The sequence below is a fragment of the Crocodylus porosus genome, unplaced genomic scaffold (assembly GCF_001723895.1).
Source record: "Crocodylus porosus isolate Cpor-Errol unplaced genomic scaffold, CroPor_comp1, whole genome shotgun sequence".
Classification (NCBI taxonomy): Eukaryota; Metazoa; Chordata; order Crocodylia; family Crocodylidae; genus Crocodylus; species Crocodylus porosus.
Window position 1 is genome coordinate 74,332,239 of NW_017728909.1, and position 22,433 is coordinate 74,354,671.

Genomic DNA, 22,433 nt, shown 5'->3' on the forward strand with positions numbered 1-22,433 from the left:
CATTTAGTGATCTGTAATGTTATTTCTATTAGGGCCCTGGCAGACTTCACATTTGTTCCAGGCTATATAGGAGTTTCCTGCAGCACATCATAACTAGGGACCTAACTAAATTGCAGCGGAAGCTTACAGCACAGCAGCACCTTTAATCTCACTCTTCTCTTCGCTACTGCCACCCCCCTCCCAGCTGAGTGGCCGTGAGGCAATTAATGCCACAGTTTTGTCTCAGCCACTCTGCAGCAGGGGAGAACGCGCAGCAAGAAGAGCAAAATTAAGAGGGCCACAGCACCACGAACCTCCACCACAATTGAGGTAGGTCACTAATTATAATGTATCAGAAATTGATCTGCCACAAAGATAGTGGATCCAAAACAGAGAAGTTATTGTTTCAAAGACCAACTTTTTTGTCTTGTCAGGACAAATTTAACATATGACCAGATCACAAGCCACACACCCCCACCTCTCCCACAGTGCTCTGCTCCCCTTCTAAGGGAGGGCAAGTGGCTCCATGACAGATGAACAGCAAGCTGTCAGTGTGGCTTGCTGACTGCCCTGTCCCCATTGCCCCGGCAGCAACAGGGACAGGGACAGGGGTACTGTGATAGGAACAAGGACTGCCTGGGTGGGAAAACTACTGTTTCCGCACTCTCAGCAAGCCCAATAGCTGAGAACTTTAAAGGGCTCCAGAGCAGCCTAGATCTTAATCAGCTGAGCAGGCAACCATGTCAGTGAGCCCCTCCAGCTCACTGACAGGCTCCCCTAGGGCAAACGGAGCCAAGGAACAGCCCCCTATTAAAGAGCAAGCCTTTGTGGCAACTTTGTTGTCCCCAGCCAGGGAGCATGGACCGCGTGACCACTTGTAGCACTTTATTTTTTGTAGTTACAAACTTTGTAGCACTATAAAAATAATATATCTGTCCGGATCCTCAGAGGTCCATGCAACTATAGAATTAATTTCCTATACATGTGGCCAAGCTATGAAAAAGCAGTACTTGCTGCAATAGCCACCCCTTAACCTAGTATTGCTACTGGCCTACTTGGCTGAACTTTGAAAGTATTCTGAATGCAGTAATGATAATACTTCCATACATGCTACTTTAGAAACTCTGCGAGCTCACATATAAAGACAATCTTCAAATCTCGTAAGTGGACTGGAAATCTATGCATGTTAAATGAACAAGTTACTACAAAACAAGCTAGTGTGTGAAATTGCAGAGCATTAGCTACTCTGCTAACTGCCCATGTGCACACTCTTATACTGCATTAAATGCAAGATATTACATTTTACTCACTTCATTCTCATTCAACGATTTGCATTTACCAGAGGGTAAGAATGGAAGTAAGCACTTATCACAGAATAAGCACTGTGCTGTAAATATGCACTCTAGTTTACTCCACAGTAGGCATATCTAGCTTACCCCGCAGTAAGCGTTTTTTATGCCAGCATCAACACGTGCAGGTGTTACAGCACAGTAAAACTGACTGGCAGGTGTGTGTGGACTGACTTGGGACTAAAGTTAATCTACTACTGAATTTAGACCCAAGTCAGTCCACACACAAGGGTTACTGCACAGTAACACAACTACATTTGCCTTACTGCACGGTAACTACTCGGGGCATAAATTTACTAACTGCATCATGCATCATCAAGTCAGCATAAGTCACCATAGTTACTGTGCAGTATGGGTACACTTGTGTAGACATGCACCCATACTGCACAGTAATTTTTGGTTACTGCACACATGGAGATGTGCCAAAAAATTGCTCGTGCCACTATACCTTAAATAGAAGTTTCAAATTTCCTTAAAATAAAAAAAAAGGGATGGAAAACATACTATTAACCAGATGGAACAACAACATTTTCTTCACAGGAATTCTGTCTCGATAGTAATAGAAACATAATAAAAACAGTTTTCCATTTTCTCTCCTCTTTGCTTACTTGCCAATTTTGCTGCCAGATTTTGAGTCATTAACAAAGAAGAATATGGAAATGAAACAAATATGTTCAGTGGTTTTTGAATAACTCCTTTATTTTACTACTCAAATTTCATGTCCAATTTGGGGTTTATCAAACCAGTAATGACGACAAAAAAAATCATTTAAATCGTCAGATATACCATACATTCTGTGTTTGTGTTAACAATATTTGTACTGTCAAACATGACCGACGTGCCTTAAATTACATTGTGCAGTTGTCACGGAGGCAGGTAAGACATGAACACAAAAATCTGAAAGAAATAAAAAAAATAATTGTTTCTCCTTTTACTATAGTTTAGGAACCCTTCAGACTGTTGCCTCTTTCTTTATATTGTTGAAGTGGTATTCCCAACACCAAGCATTCAAAACTCATGAGTCAAGCCCAAAAAACCCACAAGACTAGCCTAAAATACATGAGTGCTTGAAAACTAATAAATTTGGGGTTCTTTTGCCTTCTGAAGCTACTAAGGTACATGTTTTCAAGCTTTTCTTTGGCAACTCTGAAGGATAAAACTTTTTATTTTTAAATGAAATCTGAGATTCCCATGTAACTGCCTGACTCAGGGTCCTTGAGGCTTTAAGAAAAATAGTGAGCATATGATGAAACTTGTGAGACAGTCAACTCACATGATTTTACTTTTTAAGGCAATCATAAAATAAATGTAATGAACATTCACAGTCCTTCATTTTATATACAACTCTCAATCTGAGAACATGGGCTAAAGAAACAAGCTACTGCAAGATAAGTTGGGTGTGTGTTTACTGCTCATCAGCTACTCTGGGGTGGCCAACCTGTAGCATGATTGCCAAAAGAGGAATGGGCTGCTTATGCATTTAACTTACAGCAGATCGGGGAGGGGCCAGACAGCACAGCAGCAGACAGGATAGGAAGAACAGCAGCAGATTTGGGCAGACGAAGCAGAACAGAGTGGCAGAGGAAGTCCACACTCTGCCTTATCTCATAGCAACTTATTTGGGTAGCCACATCCTTAGTGAAGTGCTTGTTACATTAAAGAAAACTAGTTAAGTGCAATTATGTAATTAACTTTACCTTAGGAAATCCTCCATCTCCTTGGCTGGTTGGAAAGAGATTCTGGTTAACCCAAACTGTTAACCTTCGCTGATAAACCTGTAGCAACACAAATATATGACATTTCTTATAAAGGAGAGATGCTATGCAATCACAGTGTTTTAGAGCAGCCTTCTTCCATTCCGCAAAGCTCAACCGCAGTCCAGTTTTTGCTCCAGAGATGGAATGAGATTCTATTGTTATTTACACCACCACAAATCTGTGGAGTTATCCTGATCATGTTAATCTAGGATAACCATGGAAGCAGGACCAAGTCCAAGGGTATATTAAATATTTACTAGGTATTATTTTGCATGGGTGTTCCATTTTAGGTTACCCAGCTGTAACCTCAAGGGGAGGGAAAAATAGGGAGAGAACTGAAACACTAAAACATACAACAACCCTACTTTCAACATGGTTTTATTGACATCTGAATAAAGAAACGTGCACATTAGCCTCTTGCCAATGAAAAAATAAAGCATAATCCATTATACAGCAATTGGCACACTTTCCCTCTCCACAGGTGAAGAAAAGAATTCCAGGGAGAAGGCTAGCTAGTATTTTGTAGTCACACATTTAAGATCATTACAGTAAAATAGGTTTAGATGTACCTTAAAAGAAATTAAGAGTTTGAGGAGTTTTGTTGTTTTTTTTTTTTAAAGAAACTTCCCTATAGAAAATTCTGATGGAAAGTAGGAGAGGGAGAAGCCATCAGCCTTTGGAAGCCAAAGAAAACTAAGCTGGCAGGAATTAATGCCAAAGTGCATTCAGAAACTACTGCTTTTGGGACTGTTAGATGTTGATATTTCCTATTTTACAGTTCTCACTCAGGACAGAACACTGTCTCCCCATTTACAAATTATCCATTTCTTCCCACCTCTCCCCTGCTCTCAGCTAGTTCCTAGGTATTACTGCAATATATATATATTAAAATAAAATAGTCTATTCCCAATCTAAGGCACCTCTTCACTTCTACAGACTTTTCCATTTCAACTCTGAACTAGTGGGAAAATCGTATAAAATCTGATCAAAATTAAATCATTCAGATGTTACACAATGTATTATGTTACATGTGTCTTTTTACAGAACAGAAATTATCTTTCCAGGAAATGTTTTGGAATTTATATATGCAATGATATACTATGGACAGAGGTAAAAGCTATAATAGGCTATCAGTTTCTATTAAATGTATAAAGAACCACAAAGCTGCCCCTATGTATGGGCAGTATGTGTGTCATGCCCTCTTCCTTCTGTTTTCAAATCATCTTGTTCTTTCACAATGTCATGCTCAGAGGACTTGCAGAGCCATGACTGACATTCCGGAAAAAGAAGAACTAGGATGGCCAACTCCCTTTGTTGTACTCTTGCAGATTACCTTCTATGTCCATCACCATGTACATTTGGCCCTCCAAAAGCCATCAAACATTCTAGAAAGACTATTCAAGGAGGGTCATTACATTTCTTGATAGCTGAAGACACATAGTGGAAATACAACTTCAGCAGTCCTTTAAAAATGCACTGCCTATTATGGCTTACTGCTTTTAGAGTTAACCGATCAGAACTAGGTATAGTTCAGAGTCAATTAGTTTACATTTTAGAGACTAAAGGAATTCAGATTTAACAAAAGGACACATACACAAACACACACACATATACACGCACTGCTCTCTGTATCTGTGTTCATTAATTAGCCTGCCTGATGTACAGCATGCATATGAATGCATTGGATCTGGTTTGGGGGTGGGGCAGCCTGCACTGTACCGTGGCATGCTTGTGGGCACTGCTGGGAATCACACCAAGTTTATCTTGCAGACACAGATAAAGTGCAATTTACATCAGTGACAAATTTAGCCCTGATCACTATTTAATATCAGGTGCATTTTAAAACTGAGAAGGAATGCTATTATTTTATAGGATCACACATCTGAAATTAGGGTGTGGACAAAGGTAGCATTTGAAACATTTCTGAGCTTAACAGGTTGGAAAATTACTCAAAAAGGTATAATTTCAGCCATGCGGTATACATACACCCCTGCGGTGTCCCCTGCCTACAATGCTTCAAATCTCTAGCCAGGAGGTGCTACAGGAGACTGCAGTGACCTACAGTTCCATCCTTCTGTCCCCAAACAGGACAGGGGAATGGAGCCATTACTGCCATTCCACAACTCCCCACCCCTCAGCAGGGAGACTGCAAGGAGGAAGGAGTGGAGCTAATACATCAATGCCCTAGCCTGCTCTCCAGCAAGAGCCCAACAATGTCCCAGGTGCTCAAGTGATGTCTGGGACCTGGCAGCGATGCCATGAGGGGACCCAGAAGAGCACTCCAAGTGCTCTGGGACCCTGCAGTGGCAGCCCAGGACCCAGCAGCTGTGTCCCAAGTGCTGAGGTTCTGGGAGTGGCTAGTCAGCCTGTCCACCCTGCAAAGCTTTCCGCTCCTCTCTGGTGGAGTGGCGGGAGAAGAAGGCAGAGAGTGGAGTATTGTGGGGTTTCTGAAGGACCTATGAACAGATGCAACAAAAAGGACACTTCAAAAACAGCAGCTCATGTCAAGAGGTACAGTTCTGGAGTGCTTTAGCCACTTTTGGACTGTTTCAAAGGGCACATATGTCTGCATAGCTGGCCCTCCACAGTGATTAAAGGTGCCTGAAATGCTTTAAGTTGTCTGTCCATAGTCTTACAGTAAACAGTAGAATCACATACTCATTGGAGAAATTATCAACATATTCTTCAGAAACTCTTTCCTCTAAAATTCTGAGCTTCTGCAAAGTGCAAAGGAAAGGCTTTTAAGCATAAAACCTGCTGTAATAAAACTCCCTACCAGTTGTCACAGCCAAACAGCACTGTCTACTGGTGAAAGCGTCAAGCTGAGTTGCATGTGCTGCATTTCAGTCTTTGGTTTTCTGTACACTCTCAACCAAATCGCTGAATACCACTGCAATTTTTGCAAAATGGGACTAACTGGTTGGCTTGTGAGGAATGATCAATGCATTTTAAAGTTGGCTGCTTGCAATCTTCTAGTAGAAGGCACTATTTAAGCACCAGACACTAGTATTAAGCTAGTATTGATTTTGTCTGATGCTTTTGTTATTCGTGAAAATCTTAAAACTACATTCATTTTTTGAAGTATTATAAAGATAATTCTCTAGGTTGTTGCAGCATCTCCCATCAATTCAAGATAATGTGGGTATGAATTCTCATGCTGTTTTACTTTACTGTACAGACAAAACTCTTGTGCAGAGAAGTATGATGTGAACAACTAGCAAGACTAGTTCACCTTTTTATCAAAGGAGATGCCCAGATCATAAGGTACATACTTATACATTTATCCAGGCAGAATGTAAGCACAAGTCAATTGATTACAATATTACTCACCACTGAAAATGTTAGCTTTGAATTCTTTCTAGCATCATTTGGTAAAACTTTGGAGTTTAGTTCCAAATAACCTTTGGAACATATAAGCATTGAAGGTAGCAGCTCAGCAAGATTCCCAAAATATTTGGACTTCCATATGAATAATGGGGACATCCAAAACTGATGTAATATGCTTGCTTTTATTTTTTATTTGGGGTTAGAAGGGTACCTCTTGCTTTAAGCAATAGCTCATCTCTTTCTTCAAAAGAATTAAATGTAATTCTCTCTAAGGACAGATTATTCTATAAACCTTTAGGATTTCCTGCTTTTTTTAAACATCTGAATCTTAAAATCTGGGGAAGACTTCATGCTTTGCACATCTACCATGCCATACAAAACTTAGTAAGATTCATTACATCCCCTCTACAAGAGACACTGCAGAGATGTACAGACATACCGTAATATAAATACATCGAGAGCACCTGCAAACAACATACAGTAGTTCAGGCAACCTGATTTTAGTGGTTCAGGCCAGCTACCCAGTGAAATAAAAGGGAAATTACAATACAGTGTACAATGTAAATGCTTACAGCAGTCCAGATTCCCACAGTGTCCAGGGTGCACATTATATTTTCATTCATTGGCATTTGTTTATATGGTTCCTCTAACAATGAAGACTTGCCTTAAGCAGCAAGGAAATCAGGATTCAAATGCCAGGATTATTAGGGAACAAGCTGAGCAGAAGCTAAAGTTTTTGCTAGTCTAACAATGTATAAATAAATGCAGCATATTTTCCATTTGACTTAGACTGAAAAAGTTTCAGTGTTTAGTAATAGGGGTAAAAATAATCTACCAAATCTCAGCCACAAGCCACACAAGTGGGTCTACACTTGTAAACATTTTGTTAGGCATGAGCCCAATCTATCAGTTAACTTCCCCATAATCATAGACTTCATTCTTTTTCAGCAAAACCATGTGACACACAAAGCAGCCTACCAAACTTCCTTAGTAAATTAGAAAAAGGAAACTATTGATCTAAGAATGTGTGTATGAAACCTTTCACTTGTCTGGGGGTTGACCTCAATTTCTAATGGGAGCTTACTAAGAACCTAAGTTTCAACTTAGTTTCTGTGTTTTAAAACTTCCATTTTAACAAATATCCTTTAAAAAAAGAAAGCTAAAGGCTGAGCAACATGTAGCCCAAGTTCAGTGACAGCAGACTTAGGGGCATAATACTATTTTCTCTACTCCATTTAGAAAGAGATGTATTTAGGAAGTAGAGTGTAAGCCCTTCTTTTCTCACCCAATTCAAGAAGCATGAAAACTGACAATCCTCTTAATACTACAGCAAGGACTACGTTCAACCAATATCAAAGCCCCAAATCTTTTGCTTATTTCTTTACTTTGAGGTATTTTTCCCTTATGTACCTTCCCCCCTTTTAAAAGCAGTAATTACTGAGAACTCGATATCCTTGACAGTACTTGCAAGACATTTTTAACAGGGCTGAAATATATCTACACAGTCAAGCCACAAAGAGGTGCTGAAGTAAAATTCTTGCTTCCAAGGCCTAAGTCTGGTGAGTTTAGACTTAGTACTTTTCAAACGCTGCCTAGATCCAACCAGCAAGAAACAGGAGTTTCAACATCTCCCTCAAACACACACTTTTCTATTTATCAGACAACTTCAACGTGCACATTCTTGTTAAGCATGTCTCCGATTTCTTCCAGGCCTCTTGAATTTCAAGAAACAATAAAGAAAGTATTTAAAGTTACTACTTACAATCTTCTTCTGAACTATAACTGAATTCTTGTACTCAGAGGTCCTAATCTCTGAAAAGCCTAGTTTCATAGTTTGTAGGGTTGGAAGGGACCTGAGCAGATCATCTAGTCCGACCCCCTGCCATGGCAGGAAAGAGTACTGGGGTCAAATGAACCCAGCACAAGTTCACATGCTACTGCAGAGCCTGGAATTCTTTGGGACATAGTGCTGTGCTACATTCCACACTCACCCCTTTTTTGTCTCACCCATTAAATCTGACTGCTGTAAAAGCAAAAGTTGCCAGCTCCTTGAGGACCTGCAGGTGATTTCAAGATTATTCCACTCAAGTGATAGAATAAAAAATAGGTTTAAAGGAACTACTCCAAAAAAATCCTGATTCTACCTTATACTCAGAAGCCCGCAACAGCAGGATTAAAAGGCCATTTTCTTTCCTCCAGTATAAGAAAGCTCAAAATGAAACTTAAACTCTTTGAAAGAGAAGAAAAGAAGGGAGGGGGGGTCTGTTCTGCAGGATCCCACACAGTCCCCAAGGTGCACTGCTGCCAATCCAAATCCCATGATTCCATAGGAAGGATTGTACTCCAGGATGCGTGGGAAGCAGCTCTTCTATTGGGCATGCTATCTTGTGAACCTAGGAGGTTTCCTTTCAATGAAAAGCACAGATAAACTCCTAACAGCATTCACCTGGAGACCTGCATTCCCTTGAAAGTGGTTCAGGGTGTGTGTGCAGTGCAAACAGTGCATCACTAATGGCATCACAACTCCTAAAGGGGAAGTTATGGATTATTTTCTCTTGGGACAACCTCAGCATCATGGGAGGTGTCTGACATTTCCCTTCAGAGTTTGACTGTTTTTTCCATGCACTTTCTTTTGGAGGAAAAAATTGTGGGCACAACAGCCTGTGAGGCAGGACTAGTGAACTACAACAGTTTCCTAAGGAGAAGGACCTTATTATGCAATGTCTGATATTTCTGTTTTTTTCCAGCTCTGGTAGTTTTTCCCCAAAATTATCTTGAGCTGCACTAAAAACCCCACTGACTTCAATGGTAAATTCTGCTTAAAAACTGATGGTCCATTATTTTCCGAAACATAGCTGTCAAAAAAAATAAAAAATTCTAATACTGCTATTTGAACAGAAGGAAATTTTTAAAGCCAATTCAAGGGAAAAATCTGAAGGCATGTTTGCACCCGCTTGATGCTTACAGTCAGCTGGGGTTGTGTCATTCATTGACTTCAATGGGAAAAAAAAAAACTTGTTTTATTCTCAACACTTTTAAAAACCCTTCTGGATTGACTATAGTGATTGGCATCACATAACGGCATACAGGCAGTCCTTGACTTACAACATTTCAAGTTACAATGTTTCGCACTTACAACATTTATAAATTGACATGCTGTTTCAACTTTATGAGGTCAGTTTTGACTTTATGACTCTTGATCCAATGCAATGCCACACCAGTGAAAAAGTTTGCTGTGTCGCTCATCTCCCTGGAGAACATCTATCTAAACCTCCTTGGACACCGTCTTTAAGAAAGCAGACAAGGCTCCAGAAGAACCTGCAGCCAATACTCCTGAGAAGACTCCAGCCAAGAACCCTTCAAAAAGTCCAGCAAAGTCACTTCAAAGAAGTCTTTCCAAATCAATATGATTACTATTTACATTATAAATACATTAATGTAGCTATATTACTCATCTATAATTGATCAAGTACAAAATTCTGAGGTATTTTTGGTGAAAATAGGGTATCGGGCCTTGGTTCAGGAACCAAGCCCCCATTTATAACACTGTTTCTTATGAAAAAGTTGGTTCCGAGTTGCAACGTTTCGACTTACGACATGGTTTTCACAAACCAATTGTATCGTAAGTCCGAGGACTGCCTGTATAAGAATTCATTCCCCTTGTATTAGTGGCACAAGCCTAGTGTAAGAAAGGTTTGTCCTGCCTAGCAATTGTTGTTTAAGGGGACGTTGTTTCCCTAGCTTGCATTTTTGCCATCAATCCAGCAACTTTTTCATCTAAAATCTGGAAATCATATCATTAGATACTCTAAATACTACATCTCATTTCACAGAAGAGTTAAATCAGTAGAGATTGTTATTGAAGTTTCTTAAATACAGTAAGAAAGAACAACTGACAAGCAAATCAGATGCTGCTTTTTTGCCAGACTGATGCAAAAACGGACTCAGGGAAGCTATAACAGTACAATAAGTTGCAGATTAAAGTACAAGAAAAAGACATTTCCAAGTTGTTGTAAAGGCAAATTTAATTAACCATTTAAAAGTATAATGGAATGATTGGCTTAGCAGGTATCCCAGGATCCAAAACAGTAAAAGAATAAAATTTACCTTGAAGGTTTCAACTTGACAAACCTGATCTCTTTTGTCTACTCTGAATCATCATTATGAACCTCCTACTAAGGAGTATCCACAAAGAATCTCAAAACACTACTGCCATTCACAGTAATGCTATATCGAAAATGTTACAGGTATTTCTAATGACTCCTCCTTTCCTACTCAGTGGGTGGTCTACATGAAATGCTTACTGCACAGTAGCGTAATAACACTGTGCAGTAGTGTGCCAGTCAAAAACTGTGCTAGTATGTCACAATCAGTGCTAATACACTACTGTGCAGTGCTATTAAGCTACTGCGCAGTAAGCGTCACAAAAAAGCACGTGCCAACGCTACTGCGCAGTAACTAATTACTGTGCATTTAGTTAGTACTTCATTAAGCAAGTACTAAACTAAATGTGCAGTAACTACTGTGCATTAATGAACGTGTGTAGACACACCCAGTAAGCACCAGAAACATTAGGTGCGAAAAGCATTATCTTCCTCTTAAATCTTAGTTTAACCTAAGGGAACAGGGACAGAGGGAGAAGCAGATACTGTTTCTTCTCCTTCCAATAAAACTGTTCTCTAGAACCAGCAAATTGTTACTTTCATAAAGCAGGCATAATGTACATGTGATTAACAAACAAGAAAACTATACTGATATGCTTTTCCTGGCTGGAATGCCAAACTTGGACTGTTTTGCTGAAGTAGTCAATGAATAGCAGTATGAGCAGAAGACAGGGCATTGTGGCAACTTATACTCAGAGAGCCATGAATTTTTGTAGGCTGCAGGCTACTTCATCAGATGCTCTGGATGGACTTCCAGAGAACAGGGATACTCCTAGTAATATGACAATTTTTGAGTTAAGTGGCAGCAGGAAGGGTGAACCACTGCTGGCACCTATTTGCACCTCACAATTTTCTCTTTAGTTTTACTTACACATGGACATATGCTTCTCTAGCTCTGCATTTTCAAAAGCATGATACTACAGCTGTTCTTTATTCCTCCCCATCCGATGACTCAAACTCCCACTGTAACAAGATGAAAAGCCTAAATGAGACAAATAGGCTTTTCCTTTCATTTACCATGTTCCTTGCATCCCCCTCTCCACTCTGAAAATGAATTAAGTTAGTTCATTCATCAGTTCCTTTTGCTGTAATTTTTTACCACTTTTTCAATTTCTGTTAATTTCAGAGGACAGGATGTCATCTGCTCCTTTCCCACAGGGCCATATGGTGACCTTGCAAGTTATTTCCTCAGGTTTCGAATATACAACTTCCCATATAAATCAGCTGGGTTTGACAATGCCTGCCCCTCACCCCCCACTCTTAAAGCCTCTCTCTCCCAGATGTTTCTTAAGCACCACCCTGACATGATCTTATAACATGACCCCTGTATACATGACTCCTCTTCCAACAACTTCCTCCTGTGCGTGCTTCGATCATATCTGTGCCAGATTTATTTATTTTTTACCACTGGCACCTTTTATAGCTATATACCTATAGTAAATATATAAATATCTACTGTCTACTTATTATACAATCTGTAAGAAAGCTACCTAAATACTGTACAAATATGCTAAGAACATAGTCTTAGGGCTAGATTGAATTCTAATTTACACCTAATACCGCAGGACTCTTTACCATGGTAAATATGCCAGGGGAGGCCACAGTACACAAAGTAGTCACAATCTCTCCTCTATGAAGAGATTCTACAGATCAGAGCCATCTAAAAAAGTGAGCAACAGTGATCAGAGAGAGCAGACGGACAAGCCAAAATGATCTCAGTACAGTTAGCATATTCTTTAGGTCTGCTGCTCTAAGCCTGTCAATAGAACATTAATTTACTTCCTTCTGGAGAAGGATGGTTATCAAAGCACAATATGCTTTCTCCTGGAGAAAAACCCTCCAGAACACCCAGAGCACTGGGATTTCTGGTGAGGTCTATTCGACTCAGGCCAGCACAGTGAAGTGCAGTTTAGTCTGTGTGTTGAATGTTTTTTCAGCTTCTTTTCCTTCCATAAGCATACTACACCTATAGGAAAGCCATAGGTGTAGTAGATACCATATCACTATGTCTATGGTACATCTGTGAAAAACAAGTGTTATATAATAAACAGTAGTATAGATATTAGTGCATATCTGATTAGAGTTGCGCATTTAAAAAAAAAAAAATCACTGTATTAAGATATCATCATATCACTTCAAAGACAAAGAGCTTCCATAAAACACAAACCCAAAACTTTTCTTGAATAATACGAGGTAATACATTTACATTAAAAGAGAAGTTCCATTAGCCAGTAAAGTTGAAGTAGCTGTGACAGTTGAGGAAATACCCAAGAAGTAAGCATTTCTATGGGTGGCATCTTTTTTATTGGACCAACTGCATGGCTGGGAGAACCAATGATGGGTACTGTGATCCCTGAAAGCTTTTCTAATTTATCTAAACCATGCAGTTGGCTCACTTAAAAGAGATCACCCAAAAAGCCATTACCAATTAAAGCCATTCACAAACTACTGCATTCTACTCTTTGGTTTCCTTATATGGACTTTGTAGCTAAAAACATTAATACTTAAAAAAAATCCATTTTTTTAAAACAATGTTGAATTGCCACTTTTTTTTAAATACCTTGCTTATTTTACTTGAGAGTAACACTAGCATCCTGATGAAGCAAATATAATAGTCCTGATTACTAAAATATGCATCTAATTTTGCAGGCAAAATTACAAGTGAGCTCAAATACAAAGGACTAGCCACCTGATCTGCGAGCACAATAAGGCAGTTAGATGACTGAATATTAATGTATGAATGTGCAGTTAGGGGCAACTGCTTAAAAATGACAAAATTAGCCAAACGAATTGCCAGCATAAGTAAAGTGTCTTAGTTGGTAGCACTCTTGCTTCAGGACCAAAAGGATACATGCTTAAATTCAGAAATATCCTCATACCCAGTAGTGATGACCTATTGTGATAATAAAGAGGTTGAGTGGCATTGTTATTTCCTTCCCTTGGTGGAATATACAGAAGGAGGAATCTTTCAAATGCATCCCAAAAATGCATATGCCTGTCCTTATTAAAAAATGAAAGTATTCTACAATAATGGTCAAAATATTACAATTAAGAGTGGACTTACTACAGTGATCTGGATCACTGTTTGTAAAATACCATTGCTTTTTTATTTTCTAAAAATAAAAGCTGAGGGAGGGGTGGAGTCCTAGTTCACATGACTCACATAGGGAGAAAGGTCACTAGGAAATATAACGAGATTCTTTAGGGCAGTGGTTCTCAGCCTTTTTGGACTCAAGGCACCTCTCACTGGACTGGAAGCCCCCCCTCCATAGCTTCTGTCGATTGAGTGGCACCCAATTTCAAGAGTAATTTATATATTACAATGCTTACAACCTTGTAGAGGGGCTGGGAAGTGGTGCTGGGGGACTGATCAGGCAGGAACAAGCTTTAGCCTGCTTTTATCCATCTTGGTTTATCACCCACCTTCTCTTCTGACACCTCATTTATCTCCTCACACTTCCAGCACTCTTCAAAGGATTTGGTGGCACCCTGGTTGAGAATCGCTGGCTTCAGCAGAGAAAAGGTAAACTGCTTCTACAGAAACTCTCTCCTAAGAAACCCAATCCAATTGCTTATGGGATGCTGTGTGTGTGTCTCTTTGGCATGTCTGCCAAATATTGATGATCCAATGGTACTTTTATAAATAAAAACATTAAAAATAACCTAATTATCCTGACCAGTGCTCCTTATCTCAGTGCAGTTGGCTGCAACAGTCCTTTGCCATGTGCAATCCTGTGAGAACAGTTGAAAATTGGCCTTGCCACCTTTACCTGTCCAGTAACTGCATTATCAATATCTACCCTTATTATAGTACTTATCACTTACCTCAAATATAAAGAGATGACATTAATCTAAGGAGGTTTTTTTTGTTATGGATATGTTTTGTTTGGTATAAATAGTATACATTTCTCAGTGAATCTAGTTAACTGGAAAGAAAACTGTAATTGCCTAGCAAGCACTGACTTTTGGTTTTGGTCGTTGTTGGCTTTATTTTACATTAAATGACAACTTAAATATAAAATAATTTACCAATAATACCACACATCTACAATTTCTACAGAATTTCAAATGGTATCAGTAATACAACATTTACCCGTCTTCATACCTCTCTGGCCAGAGGAATTTATCCCCAGATTGATGTCAACGTAAATCAAAAAAAAGATTTGTTCAGTTCTCATTTAATCTTTGAGTGGCTGTCTGACAGGATAAAATGAGGAACATATCCTTCTAAATTTCATAGTATTAAGAACGTAGGAGTTATTTTAAATAAATAGTAGTGTACATATTAAGAGCAAGTTCCTAACAACTTCAATATGAAAAACCCAATACCATTCTGCTCTTTCTTCTCAAGTATTTCCACAATATAGGCTATATGACTGTTTAGGAAAGAGTTTTAAAAAAGTTACCCCCCAATAATTTTTTCCTGAAGCACAAAAATGAATACATTTATAAAATTTGAAATTTTTATATAAAGTATAGTGTTTACAGAAGGAAACATCAACAGGCCTCAAAGACACATCTACACAGGGACTCATTCAGTAGCACTACGGTGAATCTGCCAACCCAGCAGCTGTGCCTGCATTTTGCATAAGACCCACAAAAATGATTTATTTAATACTATTCCATTTTAAACATTTGAAGAAAAAGCTTTTGCACTTCTCCAACTCTCCTCTACACCCAGTAAGGTGTAGCAGACATCAGCATAAAACATCTTTGTGATAAATTCAAAATGCAAAAATTTAAGAGTGTATTTTTATTTCAATACTTTGTCTCAGTCAAAAATATTGCCTACCTGTGTAAATTATTCTCATTAAGTCAATCTGGGATATTAAATATAATCTCTCTCTTTCATCCCAGTACCCAGAATTTAGCACAAGATAGCTGAACTACAATGGACTGACTTTTCAATGGACTGTTGAGTTTCAGCACCCTACTCTCCCATAGCAAAAGGTCATGATTTCACACATGTAATATTATAAACCGTGTAAGAACTCTTATTTCTTATTTTTAATATTGCAGCCTGTGTGCAAAAGGTTCACTAAATATTTGTCTGATGAAAACTATTCAAACCTCCACTTCAGAAGATCTACACTAAGCATCTAAGCAGCTCAGATGCTTATCAACTAACCTGCTATGGCAGTAATCAGAAAAATGTGTTTTTCTGCTGCATTTGAAAAAGTTAATAGAAGTGTTGAGATGTTGTTTATTTGGGAGATTAGACAAAAAGTTGTTAAATCTCCTTAAGTCTTCAGTAATCAAGTGCATTACATTAAACTGTTACGAGTAACTTTCTTATATCTATAATATAAAAAGCACGTTTAAAAACATGCATACAGACATACAGTTAGGCTGCTATAATCTCATAACCAAACTTTCATTTAACCCCTGTAAACTATATTCTGCCATTGGCTATATCCATACACCATCACAACTTCATCATTTGTTAGTACTTAGAGATAAGTGGTCTGACCTACCATCGGAAGATCTCAGTTCCAGCCCCAGGCTCAGTACTCAACAACCTCTAACCAGTACTAGGGCTCATCATCTCCTTAGATTCCTACTTTACCATGCATGAAACTCTAGTTATCCTTAGCCTATAAGGATCTACTATTAACCTGGATTCATTGCCCATTCCTAGTCCGCCTTTTTCATATATGAGAGAGAGAGAAAAATGTGTCTGACATATACAAGGACATCTCTATCAGGCCAAGCCTGGACGGATGGTTTCCACAGGTTACAGGAAACCTGTAAATAGCTATCCCAACTAAACTTTAAAAAGTTAAACTTAAATGTACAAAATCTTTACAGGGACTGATAAATGTGTAGAGACTGAAAGTAGTTTGTTTTTGATAGGTTAAATTAAGTCAATTTTGTATGAAAAGCTTAATCTCCTGCATTTCTTCACCCAACATGAATGATATTATTATCCATTTTTTAATGAGCTTCCAGAAAAAATGAGATGGTCCTTTAACAGAAGTGTCTCCCCTCTACTGTTTTCTTCTCTAACGGATCATCACCCCATTGTCCTTTTTCTAAAAAAGAACATAAAATGAATTGTGCATGAATTGCACTATAAGAGTACTAAAACAAGCTCACATCAGAAAAAGACAGCTTGTTAGAATAGCTCAGTTTGAACTGATCTGTTTCCTGGGATTTTTATTCTGGGTTAATGTAAATACACTATACCCCATCGCACCTAACAGCAGTAATGATTTAAAATAAAACTACCATACTATAAAATAGCATCTTGAAATTAATGGCCTGTCCTGGAACATAATATCTTTATTTTCTCAACGCCCCCACCACTACATGGATCAAATTTAAATTCTTAAAAACCTATTCATACTTTGACACACACATCAAAACTCTTCTTGGAGTTACTGGGAACTGTCCATGTAAACCCACGTCTCATATTCCCTAGTACCTGATTCTGCAGTCTCTTTGCAATTGAACGCCTGTTTAAAGATGACCTGCAAAGTGAACAAAATGGGGGTGGAGAGAAAAGCAAGCTTTTGCACTTTCCTGCTTCTTTGTGATGTGGACAAAAAGCTTGTTCAGGTTTATTTTTCCTTTTCTTTTTTCCACATTTCCTGGTCTTGCCAGGGGTCTTCTTGAAGGCTTGAAGGATCCAGAAAGGAGAGTGGGAGCCTTCCTATTCCTTAACGGAAAGGTCAGGACATTGAATCTTTGACAAAGCCTTTTTTTCCACCCCTTTCAACTGCTGGGCATACGTGTTAAATACATTTTGACCAAAAAAAAAAAAATTTTACTTTTTATTAAAGATTGAATTAAAACTGATTCCTTTCTTAGCTTACAGGAAACTCAGTTATCTATTCTGTTGTAATCTCAACTGTCTATAGAGAGCCTGCCAGGAAAAAAATAACATTATAATTTGGGGGGAAATGTCTAAGTAAAGAAGAAGAAAACTGCAGCACCTCAGGACTTTCTAGATCATAAGAGAGTAAAAAATAGCTCTGTCTTCCATCATAGGTCACATTTTAAATGGATGAAACTTACATAAGCTAAGGACTGATCCCTTATAGTTTCAAATTATGTGATGTGATATAATATCCCTTAAAAATCCATGAGTTAAAACTTCAGAGAAGAATGTTGTGCGACTATTTCAGTGTCTTCAATACTTTTTAAATTGTTACTGGTGGTAACTTTCTACACTAGGGGCAAAATGTCCAGAGCCCATTACCTAAAGAATCGTTAAGTACAATACTGGAAGAAACGCGCCCCCCTCAAAAAAACCAAACAGCTGTATAAAGCAGAACAAATATTGAAAACTGAGCCCCAAATGTGTTTCAAATTATACATACTGTAAAACAGCTTTAATAAAAAAGGCACATACAGGAACATCTAGAGAAGATAACACTTCAATGGAGTTACACCAGGGATAAATTTGTACTATTTAACAAATCTGCTAGTCACTCTTCTAATTTACTGTAGTCTTAACCATATGTATACACTTGGTCAAGAAGTAAACAGTTTAAAAAAAAAAAAAAAAAAAAAAGAACCCAATTCAGCTCACAAAGTCGAACACCAAAATTCCTATTGACTTCAGCAGAGGTAGGACAGAGCCTTGGGGTAAACTAAAAAAAAAGGCAAAATATTTCACACTGTGTAGAAGAACTTTGCTTTGTTCTACACTAAAATACATAATTGTCTCCATTTGGCCTGTAAAAAGGAACAGTCCTGTATATTAGAACTCAAAAATAAAACTGGAACAAATGACTATACAAGAATTCTTTCACTGGCAACTATGTCCACTACTGTAAAGAAAGAAGTATGCCAGGGGTCCAGTTTCATTTCATTCAGTGGTACTGTGCCAAAAACAAACAAACAAAAAAAAAAAAAAAAAAGAGAGAGAGAGAGAGAGAGAGAGAGAGAAATAGAAGTAAATTCTGCCAAGACTTGTACCTCATGAAACCTTGCACAGCGTGTAAAGCCAGAACAGGATCTGGTCTGTTTTTGACTGGAATGCTGATGGAAGAGCCACAAAAAAGTTGTGGAACTAGGTTTTACACAACAAATAAAAAAATTTTCCAAGAGCAACCAATTGAGATTTCCATTCATGCTATACGGCAGAGTTAACAACGGAAACTCTTAATAGATAGGGTAATTGTTTTATAGTCTACATTTGGATAGTTCCATCTTTTATTTTATGCTCTGGCATGCAAGTTGGCTTTACAGAACTAATTCCACTAGACTACTACAGAAATCTTGCTTGATTTATGGAACCATCTGCTGACAAAAATCAATGGTCATTTTAGGCCTAAAAATCCAAGTATCTTCTTTTGTTCCATGCCTACTCAATTTTACCTCATATATACCACCCTGCCTATTATCATAACATTTCTATTTATCTTACCAAAATATATGTAGATTGTCTCCCATGACAGGGGCTGGTTGGTCCAAAATGATGGTCCAATTAGAAACATCACTGTAGCATGAATTGGGCATTTATTAACATGACTTTTATTCATTATTAGCATCCATTTCTATACTTTACCCTACATGTGTATAAAGGTGAGTACTACGTTTCACTAAAACCACATTCCAGAGAGTATGACTTTTTGAAGACGCAAATGATAAAAGATTCAGGTGACAAATAAAAGTCATTTTCACAACAGATTTCTTTTTTTTTTTTAAAATGCAACTGTCTCCGATTTACTTCTCCTTGTGTAAAAAGAAGGAACCAGACAATACACCATAACTTCTGCCAATTAACAAAATCCCACCTTTTTCCAAATAGTGTACTTAGGAGCTTCCCATTTGTGACCAATTGTGGTGTTAGTGTCTGCCCCTTGTAATTCTACTTCAGACAACGGGACTTAGCCAGATGTACATTAGCACAATATTTTGCCCTCTAAATATTAAAAAGCCCTGTTTTTAGAAGCCTGATGATAACAGTATTTAACAGTCAAGATAGGCCAATGGTATGCCAGAGCAGGCATTCTTCATTTTTCTGAATAATGACTGTATTTTAATATGTACACAAAACATCACGTTTTACTGTCTGCCTTGGCAGATCCTTCTAAAAAAAGTATACAAACCTGAAGAGTCCTTTCCTCAATGACTCACTTACCAACTGTTTAAGGCCCTTGACAATATAAACTGGGCTGTCCTGTGTCAGGGGATGCCATATTTTTATTAGGAATTTACCATGTTTCACCTCTACGATTAGTAATATATCCTCAATAAGAATTTACAGTATAACTAATGAATAAAATATCACAAAAAGTACCACAAGTAATAATGATTATAGTGCTGTTTGGTCATTTCATTCAATTCATAGCATTATGAGATCAGCTCAGCTGAGGCCTAAGTTTTCTTTTATCTGGAACAAACTCTTCTCACAAGAAAAGGCTGTCCTGGTACAAACTTACCTTATATTAAGCAAATTAGTTTTGAATCTTATATCTTGCACCTACAGAATGATATTAAGTAACTATTTCACTTACTAAATGGAAACTCACTTCTTTCCTTTCTTGTGATGGAGCCGTTGGTCTGTTACTTTGTTTTAAGGGCATTCTTGCCCATGTATGTTATGATGTGCATTATAAAGAAACATACTATACACTTTCTCCTGTTCTGATGGAATAAAACTTACTGCACAAAGAAAGATTTCAGGTTTCTATTCAAAATGCCTGAAAATGAGAGATCCAACTCACAAAGGCTTTCAGAGTGCATTAATCACTGTATGGCAAATCCCCAGAATCTCAAAAGAAGTCTTTTAAGGTCATATTCATGTATGTGTCTGAGGGAGGGGGAAAGGAAGGTTAATATTTATATTTTATACCATGAGAAATTTCTGACTCTGCTAGAACAACTAATTCTTACCATTTTTAGACTGTTAAGTCTTGAGACTGCAGTTTCGCTCAAGTAGCACAAGGAGAGGAATCTGCAAATGATTAAGAAAAAGAGAAAAAATATGAAAAAAATCCTATCACCACAACTGTCACAAAATTCAAAAGGCTTTTTGCCAGCACAATAGTGATGAGCCAAATATAGGTTTCAGCGGTTAAGATCAAAAGGAATGCAAATTATTCTAGGCACATATCATGCTTCTCTGCATTTCAGTGGTCTGTAGGCTTAAATATAGGACAAAGGAATCCCTAGTACCTAGATTTGCAAAGCCCTGTGCTATTTTTAGTACTCTGCACATCTTTCATGTGCAACGTACCCAATGGTTAGTCCACTTTAAAATCATACAAGGACACAAACAGATTATTTTATCCCAACTGGAAACACTGTCTATTGTTCCCAAGATACAATATCAACTGGATTATTTGCAACCAAGACAGCAAATACAAGTGTCACACTTTCACAATTCAATGGCCCAGACAGTGTGTATTTTGGGAAATGGCACTGCATTACATAACCTTTCGTCTTAAATACACACCTAACCTCAGACAGGAAAATAATGAAGACTATGTAAAGTTACACCATTTTATCAAAATGCTATGCTAAATTACCGAGATACAACCCCCTTGAATGATCACATTCACTGCACACCTCCTTTAGCCGTGCTCATCAGTGAGAATCTAGCAGCTTTGAAATTAAGTTTGGCTTATACATTTATAGCAACTGTATGTATTAAATGTAAATAGATAGGAGGCATCGATTTAAACACACACATACAACATACACTGGACAGAAGATTGCAAGTTCATGCAACATGCAGCTCTCTAGCCACTTGTCTGCTTGAGAACAATAAAGGCATTTCGACAAAGGCACTTCTTCTGTTTTTTAACAAGGAACCACGCGAAAAAAGTTCAGCTGCCGCACATGCAAAAAATGCAGAAGACGCTGTTGCAAGAAGAATGACTGCTTTCTAAAAATAAACCCCGGCAGCCTGAGAGGAATCCAGTGTCAGGGCGGAGAAGAGAGGGAGATTTGTTTTACGGGGAGGTTGGGGGGGGTGGAAAAAAAAAAAAAGGGAGAGAAAAACCCAATCCCAGAGCTGTGCATGCAGGCGAGAACAGCAAAGTGCATTCCCTTCTAAAATGCATTGTTGGTTTTCTGGCTGCAAAGGTGGGGAGAGAAAAATCACAGCCTCAGACGCCCTCTGCATAATATAATCTCCCCCCCCCTTTTTTTTTAAACTTGGGCATCAAAACCCCCAGTTTAACCCCCCACCTCAAAGCAGAAAGACAAAAGAGTTCAAGAGACACAAGGCTGCACCCTTCCCATCTCCTTGGAGAGAGCCTGCTGGAAATGTGGAGCCAGGAGGCAAGTGAATCTGCTGCAGCAGAGTCCAGCTGAGGGCAAGAGAGAAATGGAAAGAAACAAAGAGAGAGACAGAGAAGGCAGCACAAATCTGTGGCTCCGCGTTGCAGATACTTACAGACAAAAGCCCCCGCTCCCTGCTCACTTTCTGTCCTTTCTACATGATCTGAAACACAAATGTGGATTAAAAAAAAAAAGGCAGCATGCTGGGGGGCGGGGGAGATTTATAGCTGGGGGGGGCGGAGAAGTGGGGAGAGGGAAAGGGGGGAGAATGACTGCACCTCTTCCAAAGTGCAGCCTTGGAGAAAGAAGAAGGAGGGGAAAAAGGGGGGGGCAGCTGGGGGAAAGTCTCTGCCTCTCTCCTAGGCTGGGGTTTGGTTGCCACAGTGCTGGTTATATTGAACAATGAGCTAATTCTGATGGTGGCTGGCTGGCAGCCAACTCCCCCCCCTCCTTACACACACACACACACACACACACACACACACACTCACACACAAGCGCGCGCGCGCACTCTCCCTCCCTCCCTTGCTGCTGCAGAGCCAGACTGCTTAGTCTGCAATAATCTGCAGCTCGGCCCCCTCCCCCCGCTGTCTGGGCAGCCGGAGAACCGCCGACCAATG

General features: G+C 38.8%; 1 protein-coding gene across 1 annotated transcript in view; it reads right to left on the reverse strand.

The window, feature by feature from the left end:
* Positions 1 to 22,015, reverse strand: part of NREP (neuronal regeneration related protein) — a 29,079-nt gene extending 7,064 nt beyond the window's left edge. The window contains exons 1-4 of the mRNA XM_019531722.1: positions 22,011 to 22,015; positions 21,766 to 21,963; positions 20,422 to 20,482; positions 3,026 to 3,103 (exon numbers count right to left, since the gene is read on the reverse strand). Of these exons, the coding sequence (XP_019387267.1) occupies positions 3,026 to 3,103; positions 20,422 to 20,482; positions 21,766 to 21,963; positions 22,011 to 22,015 (342 nt within the window). The remainder of the gene's footprint in view (positions 1 to 3,025; positions 3,104 to 20,421; positions 20,483 to 21,765; positions 21,964 to 22,010) is intronic.
* Positions 22,016 to 22,433: the final 418 nt, after the last annotated feature.